Source organism: Triticum aestivum, chromosome 1D, assembly GCF_018294505.1.
Source record: "Triticum aestivum cultivar Chinese Spring chromosome 1D, IWGSC CS RefSeq v2.1, whole genome shotgun sequence".
Lineage (NCBI taxonomy): Eukaryota > Viridiplantae > Streptophyta > Magnoliopsida > Poales > Poaceae > Triticum > Triticum aestivum.
The window spans coordinates 403,278,736-403,296,102 of record NC_057796.1 but is presented as its reverse complement, the minus strand read 5'-3'; the positions used below and the strand labels follow the sequence as shown (position 1 = coordinate 403,296,102).

The 17,367-nt window shown below is 49.4% G+C and overlaps 1 protein-coding gene across 1 annotated transcript; it reads left to right on the top strand.

The window, feature by feature from the left end:
- Positions 1 to 13,832: 13,832 nt before the first annotated feature.
- Positions 13,833 to 17,078, top strand: LOC123171300 (cation/H(+) antiporter 15). Its single transcript, XM_044588864.1, has 4 exons — positions 13,833 to 14,281; positions 14,369 to 15,367; positions 15,450 to 15,846; positions 15,943 to 17,078. The coding sequence occupies exons 1-4, from the start codon at positions 14,006 to 14,008 to the stop codon at positions 16,836 to 16,838; spliced, it is 2,568 nt and encodes an 855-aa protein (XP_044444799.1). The 5' UTR covers positions 13,833 to 14,005; the 3' UTR covers positions 16,839 to 17,078.
- Positions 17,079 to 17,367: the final 289 nt, after the last annotated feature.

Genomic DNA, 17,367 nt, shown 5'->3' with positions numbered 1-17,367 from the left:
GGACGAGAACTCATCTGTTACACGGTTACTTCATTTTTTTTAACTTATTTGAACTCCAGACTTTTTTGCGTTCAGTATGCAGCATTCAAAGCGACGTCATCAATTTTCAACCCTTTCTGACATCATTTGCTCTTTTTCAGTCATTTACCGATTTGTTTAGAGAGCTAAAAGACCGTGAAATTGAAAATCACTGCAAAATGAACTCTGAAAATGTTGAAAATTGGCATGGTAGCATCATTTCACCCACATAGCATGTGCAAAAAGTAGAGAGGTTCACGGCAAAAACCGGATGCACTTCGTGTACAAACTGGACAATCTCTTTCGAAGTATCAGGGTTTCGGACGAGAACTCATCTGTTACACCGGCAATTCAAAATTTTAATAACTTATTACAACTCCGGACTTTTTTGCGTCCAGCAGGCGCCATTGAAAGCCACGTCATCTACTTTCAACCCTTGCTGACATAATTTGCTATTTTTAATGCATTTACTGATTTGTTTTGAGCTAAATGGCCCTGAAATTGAAAAGCACTATAAATGAACTCTGAAAAGCACTACAAATAGAAGAAAATAAATAAAGCAGAAAAGAAAAAAACTATATAAAAAAACTACTCAGAAATAAATACAAGAAAATAAATAAAGCAGAAAAGAAAAAAATATAAAAAACTACTCATAAATAAATAGAAGAAAATAAATAAAGCAGAAAAGAAAAAAACTATATAAAAAAATTACTCAGAAATAAATAGAAGAAAATGAATAATGCAGAAAAGAAAAAACTATATAAAAAATTGTTGGGGCGCTGTCCAGTGGGCCTGCCAGACCTCTGGTGTGCAAATTAAGGCCCAGCAGGCTCACAGGGCAGCACGCCATAGTTAGGCCCAGAAGCCTGCTATACAGAGGATTCGAGGGACCAGCCGCGGCTAGGTTTATAAACCAGTGCGGCAGCCCTTCGCCCGGCGAGGTGGGACTAAAACTTTGCGCCCCTCGCCTGGCAGCGCACCACCTTTAGTACTGGGTCGTGGCTCCAACCAGTACTAAAGGTGGGGTCTTTAGTACCGGTTGGAGCCACCACCCGGTACTAAAAGGGGTGCGCTTCCCGCCGCTTCGCCTGGCCAAAACAGACCTTTAGTACCGGTTGGTGGCTCCAACCGGTACTAAAGGTGGGTTCTATATAAGAAAACACTTCAAAAAAATTCGTCAGTTTGTTCTTCCTCTGCTTCTTCTCCTCTGCCCCGTCGCCGCCGCCCCTCGTCGCCGTCCCCGTCACCGTCCGTCGCCGTCGCTGCCGCCCCCGTCGCCGTCCCCTCTACCTCGTCGTCCCGTCGCCTCGCCATACGTCCCGTCGCCGTGGCCGTCGCCCGCGCTGTGAGCCCCTCTCCCCGGCCCCTCTCCTCCCTCCAATCGAAGCCGCCGCGCCGCCGGCACCGTAGGTGCACACGCGCACGCGCGCGCGCGCACACACACACACGCGCGCGCGCGCGCACACACACACACGATTCTGTTTTTAGTTTTCTTTGTTTTTTCTGTTTTTTATACAAATGTTTTAGATGAATTAATTAATTAGATTAGATTAATGTCAAATAATATATAGAAATGTTATAGAAATGTTAGAAATTTTAGAAATGTTAGTTTTAGCTAGATGAATTAGATTAATTTCAAATTATTATAGAAATGTTATAGAAATGTTAGTTTTTAGTTTCTTATAATTTTAGTTATAAATTTAGAATTTGCATATAAGTCACAATCCAATCATTTAAAAATGTTACTTTTGCGGCGTATAGTATTTTTTCTCGACGATGCTCGGCCCGCATCCTCGCCATCGACCCGTTTGCGACGACGTCCTGCTTCAGAGGACCCATGTCCGGGACTAGGCTCCGCCGGGCTGGCACTGGGAGGTGCTACCTTCAGGGGCGCGCCGCTTGGTGAGGAACCCGGCCCCGGGTCCCGTCGTCGACCCTGATCTCCTTTGGTGGTGTTCGCGTGGGCCACATTCGGTGCAGAGGGAGCCGGCCCCGCCGGAGGTGGTGCGTCGCCGTGTCAGGGAGGAGGACGAGCACGTCCGTCCCTACATGGCTGTTATGGACGTCAGGTTCTCCAATACCTGGCGGGTTGTTTGGGCAGATGATCGGAGATATGATCCTGTGATGGTTCCTTCTCTTTGGGTGTCCACCGCCCGCGCCTTAGGAACCGCGAGTGGCCTAGATTCTTCTGTAGTATTCGATCTTTATTAGCTACCTAGCTAGTGATGTATTCGATATATAATATTCGAGATGATGTATTCGAGATCATATATATTATTAGAGAGGATGTATTCGAGATTATATATTATTTGAGACGATGTATTCGAGATTATATATTATTCGAGACAATGCATATTATGTACTATGATTCAGTTTTTCCTTATTGATTGCATCCATGCATTGTAATTTGAATACTACTAGCTACATGCCCATGCGTTGCAACGGGGAAACATCAATTATGTGAAACATCATTCACATCCGATGGTAAGTATTATTTTAAACAACGTAGTCGATTCTTTTTTACCGAAAAGATAAATTCACTCTTCTTTTTGTCCATCATCCACTATAATACGTGTGTGTTGCTACAATTTTTTTAAAAATTATCCAATATGTCATATAATTTTCATGCTCCAACGCAATCATTGATTTTGTATTGGTGGTCGGCTGAGCTAGAAGTCGAGAACAGTTGAGTAAGCAAACTTTACTCTCCTTCTTTGCAAGAAACACATCGCCGAAGTTCTATGGAAATTTTACTCTCCTATTTGTAAACGGGAGGATTAGTGCCATAGTCTAATTAGAGAAGAAGTGATGGCATCACAATAATTACTGTTAAGTAGGAACTGCATGTGATGGTGAAAGTCTAATAAGAAGGTGCAGCCCTGCATTCTTTTGGTCAACAGTGTCATATTTTTGCAATTATTCATCTATCCATAAAGCACTTGCATTGGTAAGTGATTTGCGGTTTTAATATTTGATAAAGAAATTCTGGAGGAAAACTCTTCTATAGATTTTAAGTCTTGGCGTATTAACAATTAACGAAACACTTGAATGCATTGCGGGATAGCAAGAAACAAGCTAGCATTCAGAGTCACATAAGAAAGTGGAATGATTGAACCTGAGAGAAAGGTCTTTTTAGCTGGATAGAGTACTGCTCATTGTCGATGTCATTGATGGATATGCCTAGGTCCGGTCAGAACTGCAGGAGATTTGCATGGCGTGTGTGTCTCGCTGTGTCTATCTCTTGCATTGCATACGCACAAAATGAATCACTCATACTTAAAAACACACAATTAAGGATCAACAACAGTGTAATAGCGTTCATGGTGATCATCAGGGCACAAAAAAGCTGATATCTCTGCCGCTCACCTTCTGAAAGGGTCTTGCATTCATCTCAAAGCCCTACACATAGTAAAAACAAACAAATATATGCACTCTGCTTTCTTGAAAAAGATTGGAAACGAACAAATGAAACTCCGGCTGCAGATCGCCCCCGGACTCCTCGACCTGCAGCAATGGCCGAGCGTGCGGGAGATGGAGGAGGCGGCGACCATGGTGACACTGTTCTTCGAAGGGATGGTGATGACGACCTACATCATCGGCTGGGAGTGCTGGGGATGGAGGCGCCGATGACCAGCGAGGGGATGTGCTTCGGAGGGATGGAGACGTGCGTCAATCGGTGGGGAATTCCGTGCGTGGAGCCACCGAGGAGGGAAGGGCTGGACAAAAGAAGGAGTAGTGCACGTGATTACCAAAAATAGCTTTGAAAGATCGTGGATGTCGCCTAGAGGGGGGGTGAATAGGCGTTTTAAAATAATTACGGTTTAGGCTTGAACAAATGCAGAATAAACCTAGCGGTTAATTTGACAAGCACAAAACCTACAACGACTAGGCTCACCTATGTGCACCAACAACTTATGCTAAGCAAGATGAACAACTAAGAGATAGCAAGATGTATGACAAGAAACAATATGGCTATCACAAAGTAAAGTGCATAAGTAAGGGTTCGGGTAAGAGATAACCGAGGCACGCGGAGACGACGATGTATCCCGAAGTTCACACCCTTGCGGATGCTAATCTCCGTTTGGAGCGGTGTGGAGGAACAATGCTCCCCAAGAAGCCACTAGGGCCACCGTAATCTCCTCACGCCCTCGCACAATGCAAGATGCCGTGATTCCACTAAGGGACCCTTGAGGGCGGTCACCGAACCCGTACAAATGGCAACCCTTGGGGGCGGTCACCGAACCCGTACACTTTGGCAACCCTTGGGGGCGGTCACCGGTACCCGTCAAATTGCTCGGGGCGATCTCCACAACCTAATTGGAGACCCCGACGCTTGCCCGGAGCTTTACACCACAATGATTGAGCTCCGAACACCACCAACCGTCTAGGGCGCCCAAGCACCCAAGAGGAACAAGCTCAAGGGTACCAAGCACCCAAGAGGAACAAGCTCAAGGGTACCAAGCACCCAAGAGTAATAAGCTTCTCAACTTGTAACTTCCACGTATCACCGTGGAGAACTCAAACCGATGCACCAAATGCAATGGCAAGGGCACACGGAGTGCCCAAGTCCTTCTCTCTCAAATCCCACCGAAGCAACTAATGCTAGGGAGGAAAATGAGAGGAAGAATAAGAAGGAGAAAACCAAGAACTCCAAGATCTAGATCCAAGGGGTTCCCCTCACAAAGAGGAGAAAATGATTGGTGGAAATGTGGATCTAGATCTCCTCTCTCTTTTCCCTCAAAAACTAGCAAGAATCCATGGAGGGATTGAGAGTTAGCAAGCTCGAAGGAGGTCAACAATGGGGGAAGAACACGAGCTCAAGAGATAAGGTTCAATGGGGAAGAAGACCCCCTTTTATAGAAAGGGAAAAATCCAACCGTTATGTGCTCAGCCCGCACACGAGCGGTACTACCGCTCCACGAGCGGTACTACCGCTCTGGCGGAAGAAGCAGGGAAAAGGAGCAACCAAACATGAACCTTGGGGCGGTAGTACCGCTTATAAGCGGTACTACCGCGCACCCCAGTGGTACTACCGCTGGAGGAGCAGAACACGGGACCAAAAATGCAGTAGCGGTACTACCGCCCGACCGGAGCGGTACTACCGCTTATAGGTGGAACTGCCGTGCCTTACTGCCGTGCAACTACTGCAAAACTCGACACGAAAAATGCAAGACCCAAAATCGAGGCGGTACCAGCGCGGAACCGTAACCGTACTACCGCTTATGGCCATAGGCGGTACTACCGCTTTGGACAGCGGTACTACCGCTTGGGGCGATAAGCGGTACTGCCGCTCTGGCCGCGGTACTACCGCTAGGAAGCCAAAACTGCCATAACTTCTGCATATGAGCTCCGAATTGAGCAAACTCAAGCTTGTTGGATTGAGCTCCGAATTGAGCAAACTCAAGCTTGGGAGTTGATTCACTCTTGACTTAGTCTTGATCAACCTTGACTCTTTCCAACTCTCTTCATTTGGATGATGTCTTGAAGGTAAACATGAATGATCGCACAATCTTCTTCTTCAAGACATGCTTGCAATAAGCTCAACTCTCACATGAACAATCTTTGGATAATTCCTTAATAACACCTTGGTCACCACATAAACTCCTTGAAACCAACACATGGACTTCAAGAAATGCCTATGGACAAATCCTTCAAATATAACTCAAGGCAACCATTAGTCCATAGAGATTGTCATCAATTACCAAAACCAAACATGGGGGCACCGCATGTTCTTTCAAGCTTCTTCTGTATTGATTTGATATTGATTACGATCGTATGATTCCTTTCCTTAAATTTATAGTCTATTACCAAATACTAACTTGATTGATTCCTTCCTTTTTGATAGATTCCTTTCTTCGTTTTGAACGTGATTGCGTTACCATGATTGTGTTACCAATACCAAAGATGGAAAACCGGTTTAAATAGAAAACCAGATGGGTGGGGAGATATACTGTATCTATGAAAATCAGTGTGACAGTGAGAAACATACGCGGGAGGTCTTGACGAGGAGGTTGGACGAAACGTAAGAGGGGAGAGGGAACCTTACGTTTCTTTTAGGTAGTAGAGAAATTGTTTTATATTTCTTCCGGATTAGTTAAATAAAAGCTATGGTGGACAATACCGGCATAGAGGGAGAAGATGCCCTATTCGAGATCATACGCAGCCCTCGCAGGCCAGATGATCTGAATGAAGCATATGACGGCTCCCAATATCTGAACAATACCAGGGAGGGTGATGATAAGATATTCGATCTCGACGACCGAATGGATGAAGTCATGAACTATGATTATGATTATGATGACGCAGACAATGTTGATTCGAAATAACAAAGACCGGCGAGGTATATTTATATAAGCAGGCATCTGGTGATCATCACATTTTTTTGATTTGAAGATATATTAACGAATCGATCTTTCTTCTTTCAGCCCTCCGGATTGAGCAAATCTGCTTCTACAGACCGCAGGACCAAGCGAGGCCCGGGCAAAAAGTTGAAGGAGGGTGTAAAGTACAACATCGATTCCATCAAAGCTAATGGCGAACCCCTCATGCCTAAGAACATTGCGAACAAGTTCGTTCGTCAGTGCGGAGTTCTTGTGAAGGACCAACTCCCAATCTCCATTCAAGAATGGAAAGAGCAAAAAAATAAACATCCAGATGTTACTTGGGTCGACGATAGAGCAAAACAAACGCTTTGGGAATCTCTCATGGAACATTTCACCCTACCAGATCATTTCACTGATGCAGATGTGCAGAAAGTCAAGGACGCTGCACTTAGGAAGATGGCTATTGCATTCAACACCCACAAGAAAACTGTATGGGCCGACTACGTCGAATGAGAAAAGAAGACTCCAGAATTCAAGGGAACACTAGAGAAGCAAAGAGAACACTGGCCTGCTTTCGTGAAATTCAAGGAATCCGAATTAGCTAAGGAACGGTCGAGAAAAAACAAGGCCAATGCGGCAAAAAAGACGCAGTTCCATAGGCTGGGGCCAGGTGGCTACGCGGTGGCAATGCCTAAGTGGGATAAGTCTGAGGAAGAGATGCTGGATGCAGGGGTCACTCCAGTTACTAGGAGCTGGCCCCCCAGGTGCAGAACTTGGTTCTATGCGCATGGGGGGCGTTGGACCCGAAGACAGGCCTGGTTTCCAAGAAGGCAAGTCTAAAAGGAGCCGAAGAGAAGTTACTTAAAGCAATAGAAGATGCTCGAACGGGGTGTTCACGCCCAACAGAGAGAACGACGAGCTTACGCGCGCCCTGGGAAATCCTGAACACCCGGGAAGAACACGAGGCAAGGGCGTTATTCCCTAGTATGAGGGCTTTTCGGAATGGAGCGTCGACTGCAGGACCCGTGCAAGAAGGAAGATGGAGGAGGAGAAGAAGAGGAAGATGGAGGAGGAGTAGAGGAAGCAGGACTATGAACGCCTTCAAGGCCTAGAATCAGCGCACGCGGACTTGGCACTCAAATTCCAGCGGCAGAAGTAGCAGATCGACTCACTTAGCCAGGAAAGGGGGTCTCAGCAGCGGCATCAGCTAGCGGATGATCCAGCATTGGATAGCACCGTCCCATCTATGCCGAGAAGCAGCGTTGGTTCCGCCCCGGGGGACGCACTGCTGGATAGATACCCTGTGGATGACATCATGGAGAACACCAACTGTGAGCTACACTTCAAAATGAAGAACATATCCATGAAGGTGGCGGATGTCGTTGCTTATACAAATCCCCCCGAAGCAACCTTCCATTGCAACCCGATTCCAGCCGGCTATGCTCGTGTCGTGGTTGATAAGGTGGTGGACCAATATTCGGGGCTAGAGCTTGACATTCCTGGACAGCACGAGGAGCACACACTGGGAGAGGCCATACATCGTATCATCCTATGGAGAAAGGATTGCATCATCTTTCGAAGGCCACCGACACCGCGTCGTCATCCGACTCCTCATCGATGTGAGGCCACTCCTCCTCCTCCAAGTCCAGCACAACTGCAGGCCACTCCTCCTGCTTCAAGTCCGGCACAGCGTGAGGCCACTCCTCCTTCTTCAAGTCCAACACCGCGTGAGGCCACTCCTCCTGCTTCAAGTCCGGTACAGCGTCAGGCCACTCCTCCTGCTCCAACTCAGCCACGTCAGCCGTCTCCGCCGCCTCAGCAATCGGGGAAGAGAGCCGCCACAGCTATGGTGCGTAGCACTACGAGTCGAGGTAGTACAGGAGGTACAGGCGGAGGCAAGCGATATAAATATGGTCCAAGCCTCACTCCTCTTCCTCAGAGGCCTTACGACATGGCCGAGGAGCAAAACAAAGCCATAGTGAAGGCCCAAGTGGACGCCCATTTTGGACCGAAACCGGCACCGCCGCCAAGGGAGAAAGTGCCTGAGGAAACGATTGACCACTTTATTCGTATGGCTAGACCACCAGCTCCCAAGCCTGTTGACTCAGACTATGAGCGCCAAATCAGGAAGGCACATCGAGCACGAGTACAGAAGGAGTCGAGCTCGAGCTCGAGCCAAGCAACTGGCAAAAAATGTGGGAAAACCGTTCCCCAGCTGGGAGAACAGGCGACGCAATCGATCCCCCCGCTTGTTGTGCCAACAACACATAAGAGTACCGGCGCCCTATATATATATGTGGGCAAATCGTTAACGTTCCCCAGCTGGGCAATCTGGTAATAACCGAGGAGCATGTAATGCAGGCTGAAATGCTCGGTATGACTGTTGGACAATTCCTCGAGATCGAGCCCATGTCTCCGCTTAGAGAGGAGGAAATAAAACGGAAATATGTCCGCGGCGAACCTTTGGTCAAGCCCGAGGAGGTCAAGAACCTCCCAACGAGAATGTATGAATTGCATCAATGGTACATGGAAATTTGCAAGACCCACAATCTACAGTCCCTCATGGTGAAAGTCAAGGAAGAGGATTACTTCCATAAGCTAGCTCTGTCTATTGAGTATACAGAACTGTTTCAGTTATTCAATTATGACGCACTCGACAAATCTATCGTCAGTTGCTATTGTCTGTAAGTGATTTCTTTCTGTAATTTAAGTCTCAAGCTAGCTGTAGTGCTCTCGTTGATCATTACCTGTAATTATCCTCACTGTATTCTTTTATGTGGTATTATGCAAGATGAAGATGTCCGAAATGAGAAAAGCTGGACGCCATGGCATTGGGTTCATTGACCCAAATACCATTAATGAAGAGCCATGGTCATATGAACATTATAAACAAGAAGTAGAGAATAACATGCTAGAGTTCTTGAAGCGCCTCAATACCAATGCAGATATACTACTTCTTTACAACTTCCAGTGAGTCCACACTGTCTTGTACTATAAATTCTGTTTTTGTTACTAGCTAGATACCACTTGATCTTGGTAGACATTAAAGTGCGCATGCAGGTTCCACTGGATCTTGGTAGACATTAAAGTTAAAGAAGGAAAAGTTAAAGTACTGGACTCACTGCTTAAAGAACCTAAAGAGTACTCAATCGTGAAGGGGATAGTCAACAGGTAATTTCAATCTTATTATATATATATATATATATGTGTGTCCTGATATCAACTAATTAATAACTCCTTTATTCATTTTCTTTGCCGACGGGCCGGCAGGGCTTGGCAAAAGTTCATCGAAGATGTTCCAGGCCCGTTCAGAGATAAACTATATTGGTATCGACCCACGATAATTAATTAAGTAGTACTATAGCTAGCTACCATGCAATCTCTTTAATTCTATAGTTTCAATAACATTAATTATCAGGCTTGATTAATTATTATCTGATTGAACTCTATTCTCGTACAGGCTATGAAGCAGGAGCCGGGGAATGATTTATGTGCATACTACGTTTGCGAGAACATTCACATGATGACGTCCGAAAGGAGCACATCTAATAGGCAGATATGAGTATGTTTGCCAGAACACACTATACACAATTTTTACATCATTATCGATATCTAGTCACACAACTAATACATGCATATTGATCTCCTTCTTAACAGTTCAATGAGGTGCGGCAAAAGCTCCTACCAATGGATCGCGTACGAGCAATTGCAAAGGAAATAGCGGGATTTTTGCTCGACCAAGTCATAGATTCTAGAGGAGAATTCCATTACCCGCTACCGCACTAATGCCTCCATGTAGGAGAAATTGTATATACCAAATTGTATATATATATACGTACATGCATGTGTATGTGTGAATATGGTGGTGCGAGACATTCGATGATATGTATATATATATATGTGATCGGTTCTACGAGAAATTCTATTTATATATATATGCATAACGTGTACAATATGTAGTATCGTAAACTACCAGCAAACGAAAAAGAATTAAATGGAAAACACAAAATTAAAGGAAAAATAAAAATAAAACCAAAACCCCCCAAACATTTAGTACCAGTTGGTGTTACCAACCGGTACTAATGGTCTACCCGCACCCGGGCCTGGCTCGTGCCACGTGGTGGCACTTTAGCGCCGGTTCGTGACGAACCGGTAGTAAAGGGGGGCTTTAGTCCCCACTCTTTAGTGCCGGTTGTAGAACCGGCACTAAAGGCCCTTACGAACCGGCGCTAAAGCCCGGTTCTGCACTAGTGAGCTCCACCTTTAACATGACTCCATGTAGCTAGCCATGCTACCTTGTGTCGCCGTTGACTTCAAACTCCCTTGTGCATACACCGCCTTGAATCAACCCCACGCCATAGTCTTGTGGAAGCCGCACAAGTCCTTAGACATGTGCCACGTGTTTCCATGCCCCAGAAGTCGGCCACCATCAGCATCACGCTCCTATGTCGTCGTCGCTGAAATCACCGTCGTCTTCTGCTTTGACCAACATCCCTGTCGATCCATCAGACTGTGCAGTCTGGCCCAGTCGAACTTGTCTGACTACAACCATGCTCGGCACTGCATCATGTCTGTCCCACACATCTCTGTGCACTGCTGGACGCCCTGCGTATGCATGATCCTACCACGACGCACTCCAGACTCCTCCAAGCCTTATGCGCACGTCCCGCTACCCTCCTGGTAGAACCCCCGTGTGCAATTAACAATGCATCAAAAATAAAATTGCTTTCATGGGAGCTCCCGTCGTTGCACCAAGTACGTGCCTCCACAACTCTCAATGCACTTTTCCTTTGTCTTATTGCTGTTCATGCCACGTCAATACCATATGTGCAGATTGTCTTTTTTCTTTAAACAAACCTCTCTACGTACATGACCTCCACGTCCCAGCATAGCTTGTCCACGCGTAGACCATGGCAGCGCACGCAAGAGCCTCAAGCGCCATCGGCCTTCTGTAACGCTTGATCCTCTCCTGCTTTTGGGCCTTGACATCGGCTCCACAGAGCACACCTGGCCTTGGGCCCGCCTGCCCCAGCTGAGCCTTTGATCGTCCCGCGTGCGACCACAACCAGCACGCTCGCCACACATGCCCTGCTCTGATACCACTTGTCTCCGCCTGCTAGATCAACGATTCTGCCACCTCCTCGAACCTTGTCCTGATCATCCGAGGACCAAGCAATCACACGAGGCACGACACCGAGATTTGTTAACGAGGTTCACCGATATGGCTACAACCCTGGGGCCTGACTATGAGCGCTCCTCCCCATGACACCGCTACAAACTGCACCCGGTCGCCCTGGACGCTGGCACAAGTCGTCGTCTTCCCCTGCATTACTGTGCTATTATGTTGGCATAGGTTACAACGTATGTCTACCCCCACTATATATGAGAGGCCTAGGATACAAGTGTCCTACTTGGACACGACTCGATATCGTGTCTACACACCGTACGACTCCAAGTGCAACTATAACCTACCTTGTACAATAATACTCGACACAACTCTAACAAGAAATGAGGAAGATGGAGATGGCGGCCAGCACACACGACCTAGGGCCAACGCCTAGTGACAGTGGTGCCGCCTCCTTATCCTCCTCTCGCGTGGATGTCATTGTGGTGGTGATGTTGGAGATGAGGCTATGGAGGGAGTGGCCTCCCAATGAGGAGGGAGAGCCCTCTGGCGGCTGCTAGGATGCGTCTTGATGATCGATTGATGGCCGTCAACTAGGGTTGGTGTCAAATATGTAGCTGGTTGTCGGTGCCCCGACCAAGGGGGTCCTCGCTATGTCGGTTCCTGGCCCGCAGTAGCATAGCCAGCTCAATAATCCAGGGTGGTCTGATAGTAGAACTTCCATTTGTATTTAATTATTCAAATTGTATTTTACTTATTAAGGACGCGATTTTTTGGGACATAGTGGCACGTGATGCCGAAATCTCGCGCGTCCACATGCACATCGTGATTCCTACTTAATATAGCCCATTGTGCAATACGGGGTGACTAATTGGGGTGACTAATTCGCAGGCCAGCGTACATACGCAACATTACCTCGCACACGTGGGCCAGGTCTCATTTAATTTTCGTATGAATATTGGCTCGTCTGGTAGCGATGTCCCTTCCATGTTGGGTTCGGTCATAACTGCTCTGGACGTGGGGCATCCACCATAAGAACCGCCCTTGCTCGCGGTGTGCACTGTAGCTCATTTTCGATTTGCGTCTTGTGGAGAGCAGAAGAACAGGGGAAATGACTTCGGTAGAAACAGAGATACACAGGTTAGCATATGGACACTGGACTTGATCCTGCGTTTTACTTGGGTATACGCACAAACGTGCTGACGTATATCCAACCTCTTCGTCCCCTTGCATTCCAGACTTTTCTTATGGCAATTGTTATTAAGTGGCCAAGTCTATGTATTAATGTGTCACCCATCAATTGGCAGATGCATCAATGGAATAATGCTAGTACAAGAAGCTTTATTCATAGCATCTGTTTCATGACAAACTGGATGGTTTAGTGTATGGTAATACTCATATGCTAATTAGCCCAAGATATTACATGGCTAATAACCGGCACACTGATTAAACACACTTGTCTGATGGTTAGTCCTAATTTACCGATTAACATATTACTAATACATCGACTAAGCACACGAATTTAGGTGCAACCATGACAAACTTTCTCCCATATATTCAGGTAATTAAATGCATCTCGTACATATTTTCATATTGTAAGTTCAATTAGAAATCTGTGGAGTTGGTTTTGATGTCTCTAATTTGTTCAAAAATGGGAACCGTAATTTTTGGTTAACATGTATGCTTGTGAAGCTGATCAAAACCGAAGCCGTCAAAAAAAATCGTTCTCTCATATTGGTGATGTCTCAAATATCCTATAAGTTATGTAAAAGTATTTTAACTTTTTCTGTAGAATTTTGCCTGATCTTTTAATTGACATTCTGATTTTGTATCAATGTTGCATTTAAAAATCAGATTCTATTTTTTGTGATTCAAGTTAACCATGAAGAATGGAGTTAAGTGATTTTCAGTAAACTAAAATACCTCATTTTCCAAATTGAACAATGCTGGATGGAGAAAGCTAGTGTGATTATGGACAGGGTGCATGCTTTCAATGTAGTTAACGCTTCAAACGACATGCTCCACGGCCATCTTCTAATCAAGTACTAGCATGGACCTTAAAGTAGTCCAGAGCGAGGCTCGCAAGGAACGCTCGGATCAGCTGTTTCCAGCGAGCCTACCAATGCATACTTGACCTCTATCAAAAACTTTGTACAGCGACCCTCCAAGCATAATCAGTGGGCTAATCCAGTCTCCTTTTGTAGTCTTGCATTTTCGAGTATGCTCACCAGGTAATTAAGCAGAGTGTAAACGACAGGTCACAATTACGCCGTGCAGAACCGCAAATCCCCCAGCCGAAATTAGCAGCTCTCTTGTCTTTCAAAAAAAAAAAATTAGCAGCTCTCCCACTCACCGCTGCGCACGTCCATACTCTCTCTCTTCACTTTGACCGTTTCCACCGTTCGTGAACCAGCCACACTCCTCCTGTGTCGCGAAATCCAGCGGACCCGCGGCCCGCGCGCGCGCGAGCGAGCGAAGGCCGAAGGGAGCAGAGCGCCGCGCTCACGCACGAGAGCCCGGCGTCGTCCCATGCGCCGAGATGACCGACACGTTACCCGGCGGTGGCGACGTCACGGCGCCGATGGAGCAAGCCGCCGCCGCCGTCGGAGTGACCGGCTCCGGCGCCGCGGCGGCGGCGGTGGTGTGCTACTCGCCCATGAAGGTCACCACGTACGGCATCTGGGAGGGCGTCAACCCGCTGGAGTTCTCCCTCCCCATCTTCATCCTCCAGACGGCCGTCATCGTCGCCACCACCCGCCTCCTCGTCCTCCTCCTCAAGCCCTTCCGCCAGCCCCGCGTCATCGCTGAGATCCTCGTACGTGCCGTGCCTCCATTAATCCAGAGGATTCTGCTTGCTTGCTTGCTTGCTTGCTTGCTCATCCCACGTACGTATGTGCTGCAGGCCGGCGTCATCCTGGGGCCGTCGGTGATGGGGCAGGTCGGGACGTGGGCGGGCACCGTGTTCCCGGGGCGGAGCCTGCTCACCCTGGAGACGGTGGCGCACCTGGGCCTCCTCTACTTCCTCTTCCTGGTCGGCCTCGAGATGGACGTCAACGTCATCAAGCGCTCCGGCAAGAAGGCCGTCATCATCGCCGTGGCCGGCATGGCGCTGCCCTTCTGCATCGGCACCGCCACCTCCTTCATCTTCCGGCACCAGGTGTCCAAGAACGTGCACCAGGCCTCCTTCCTGCTCTTCCTCGGCGTTGCGCTCTCCGTCACGGCCTTCCCGGTGCTCGCCCGGATCCTCGCCGAGATCAAGCTGCTCAACTCGGAGCTCGGCAAGATCGCCATGTCCGCGGCCATCGTCAACGACATGTGCGCCTGGATCCTGCTCGCGCTCGCCATCGCCATCTCCGACGTGAACAGCACCCCGTTCTCCTCCCTCTACGTGCTCCTCTCCGGCGTGGCGTTCGTGCTGGCGTGCTTCTACGTCGTGCGGCCGGTCATGTGGTGGATCGTCCGCCGCATCCCCGAGGGCGAGACCATCAGCGACGTGCAGATCACGCTCATACTCACCGGCGTCATGATCTCCGGCGTGTGCACCGACGCCATCGGCATCCACTCCGTGTTCGGCGCGTTCGTGTACGGGCTGGTGATACCCAGCGGGGAGCTCGGCGTGGTGCTGATCGAGAAGCTGGAGGACTTCGTGATGGGGCTGCTGCTCCCGCTCTTCTTCGCCATCAGTGGCCTCCGCACCAACGTGACCCGGGTGAGCGACCCGGTCACCGCGGGGCTCCTGGTGCTGGTGTTCGTCATGGCCAGCTTCGCCAAGATCATGGGCACCATCCTCATCGCCATCTCCTACACCATGACCTTCCGCGACGGCGTCGCCCTCGGCTTCCTCATGAACACCAGGGGGCTCGTGGAGATGATCGTCCTCAACATCGGAAGGGACAAGCAGGTGATTTGTTGATCTCTCTCGCACAGATTATACAGCAGCCGCACGCGACCAAATGTGACATGGATCGGTGTTGTGGTTGCAGGTGCTGGACGATGAGTCGTTCGCGGTGATGGTGCTGGTGTCGGTGGCGATGACGGCGCTGGTGACGCCGGTGGTGACCACGGTGTACCGTCCGGCGCGGCGGCTGGTCGGGTACAAGCGGCGCAACCTGCAGCGGTCGAAGCACGACGCGGAGCTGCGCATGCTGGCGTGCGTGCACACCACCCGCAACGTGCCGTCCATCATCTCCCTCCTCGAGCTCTCCAACCCGAGCAAGCGCTCCCCCTTGTTCATCTACGCGCTCCACCTGGTGGAGCTCACCGGCCGCGCATCCAACATGCTCGCCGCCCACCACACCGCGGCCAACCAGAACCGCAGCGCCAGCACCAGCGCCAGCGAGCACATCTTCAACGCCTTCGAGAACTACGAGGAGAGCGTCGGTCAGTAGTCCTCATGCCTTCCGTTGAGATCGATGCAAATGCAATGCAACGACGTGTGACGCGACGTGAATGAATGCATGCATTGTCCACGAGCAGCCGGCGTGTCGGTCCAGGCGCTGACGGCGGTGTCGCCGTACCAGACGATGCACGAGGACGTGTCGGTGCTGGCGGAGGACAAGCACGTGTCCCTCATCGTGCTCCCGTTCCACAAGCAGCAGACGGTGGACGGCGGCATGGAGCCCATCCACCCCTCCCTCAAGGGCTTCAACGAGAGCATCCTCACCTCGGCGCCATGCTCCGTCGGCATCCTCGTCGACCGCGGCCTCAGCGCCCCCGCGGCGCGCTTGTCCAACATGCACCGCTTGGCGCTCCTCTTCTTCGGCGGGCCGGACGACCGCGAGGGGCTTGCCTACGCGTGGCGGATGGTCGAGAACCCCGGCGTCTGCCTCGCCATCGTCCGCTTCATCCCGCCAGGCTACACGGCGCCGCCGCCGGCGGTGGCGCCGCCGTCGTCCGTGCCGTCCGGCTCGCGCGCCATCACCATCGTGCCCGACGTGCCCAAGACGGAGCGGCAGATGGACGAGGAGTACCTCAACGAGTTCCGGTCGCGCAACGCGGGCAACGAGTCCATCATGTACGTGGAGCAGGTGGTGGCCAACAGCGAGGAGACTATGGCGGCCATCCGGAACCTGGGCAACGCGCACGAGCTGTACATCGTCGGCAGGCATCCCGGCGAGGAGAGCTCGCCGCTCACGTCGGCGCTGTCCGACTGGATGGAGTCGCCGGAGCTGGGGCCCATCGGGGACCTGCTGGTGTCGTCCGAGTTCTCCAAGATGGTGTCCGTGCTGGTGATGCAGCAGTACCAGCTCACCACGGCGCAGCCGGCGGTGCCCGTGGCAGACGACCCCGTGCGGCAGTACGTGACCAATGCCAACCCGCGGCCGGCGATGGGGGTCGGTGGATACCAGTTGGTGGGCCGCGGTGGCTTCTGACAAGATAGCTCTTGATTAATTGGATCTTGGTTAATTAGCCAGTAGAGTAAGGCACGCGATTTTTTAGGGAGTTCGCTGGATCGATGGTCGTGTTGTGTGTACAATTCTAGCTGATTAACTCTTCTGTTTTCTGCTATGTAGACCTTGTACGGTTGTACCGTTTGGTTTTTGTAATGAGAAGAAGGTTGTAGTTGAACCCTAGTGTAAATTCACCTTTTATCTAGCCAAAAATTTTGTTTGTGTTGGTGTCCTGCATAGAAATTTCTCTCTCTTTTTTCTTTTCTGTTCTGCTCCCTTCCTTCTTTTCTTGCGGGTGAGAAAATTGTCAAGGTTACAATCAGCTAGAGCAGCTCGACGGCAACAGGAGGGCCAGAACCAAGCCAAGTCATGGTCATGCCTTCCGTTCTCGCAAAAATTGCTAGACTATTGCTAACTTTATTTTGGTTTTGACTTACATGAGTAATACGACAATCAGGTACTTAATCTCCTTAACTACAAAGGCATAGATCGACCTGTACAGGTCACGAGT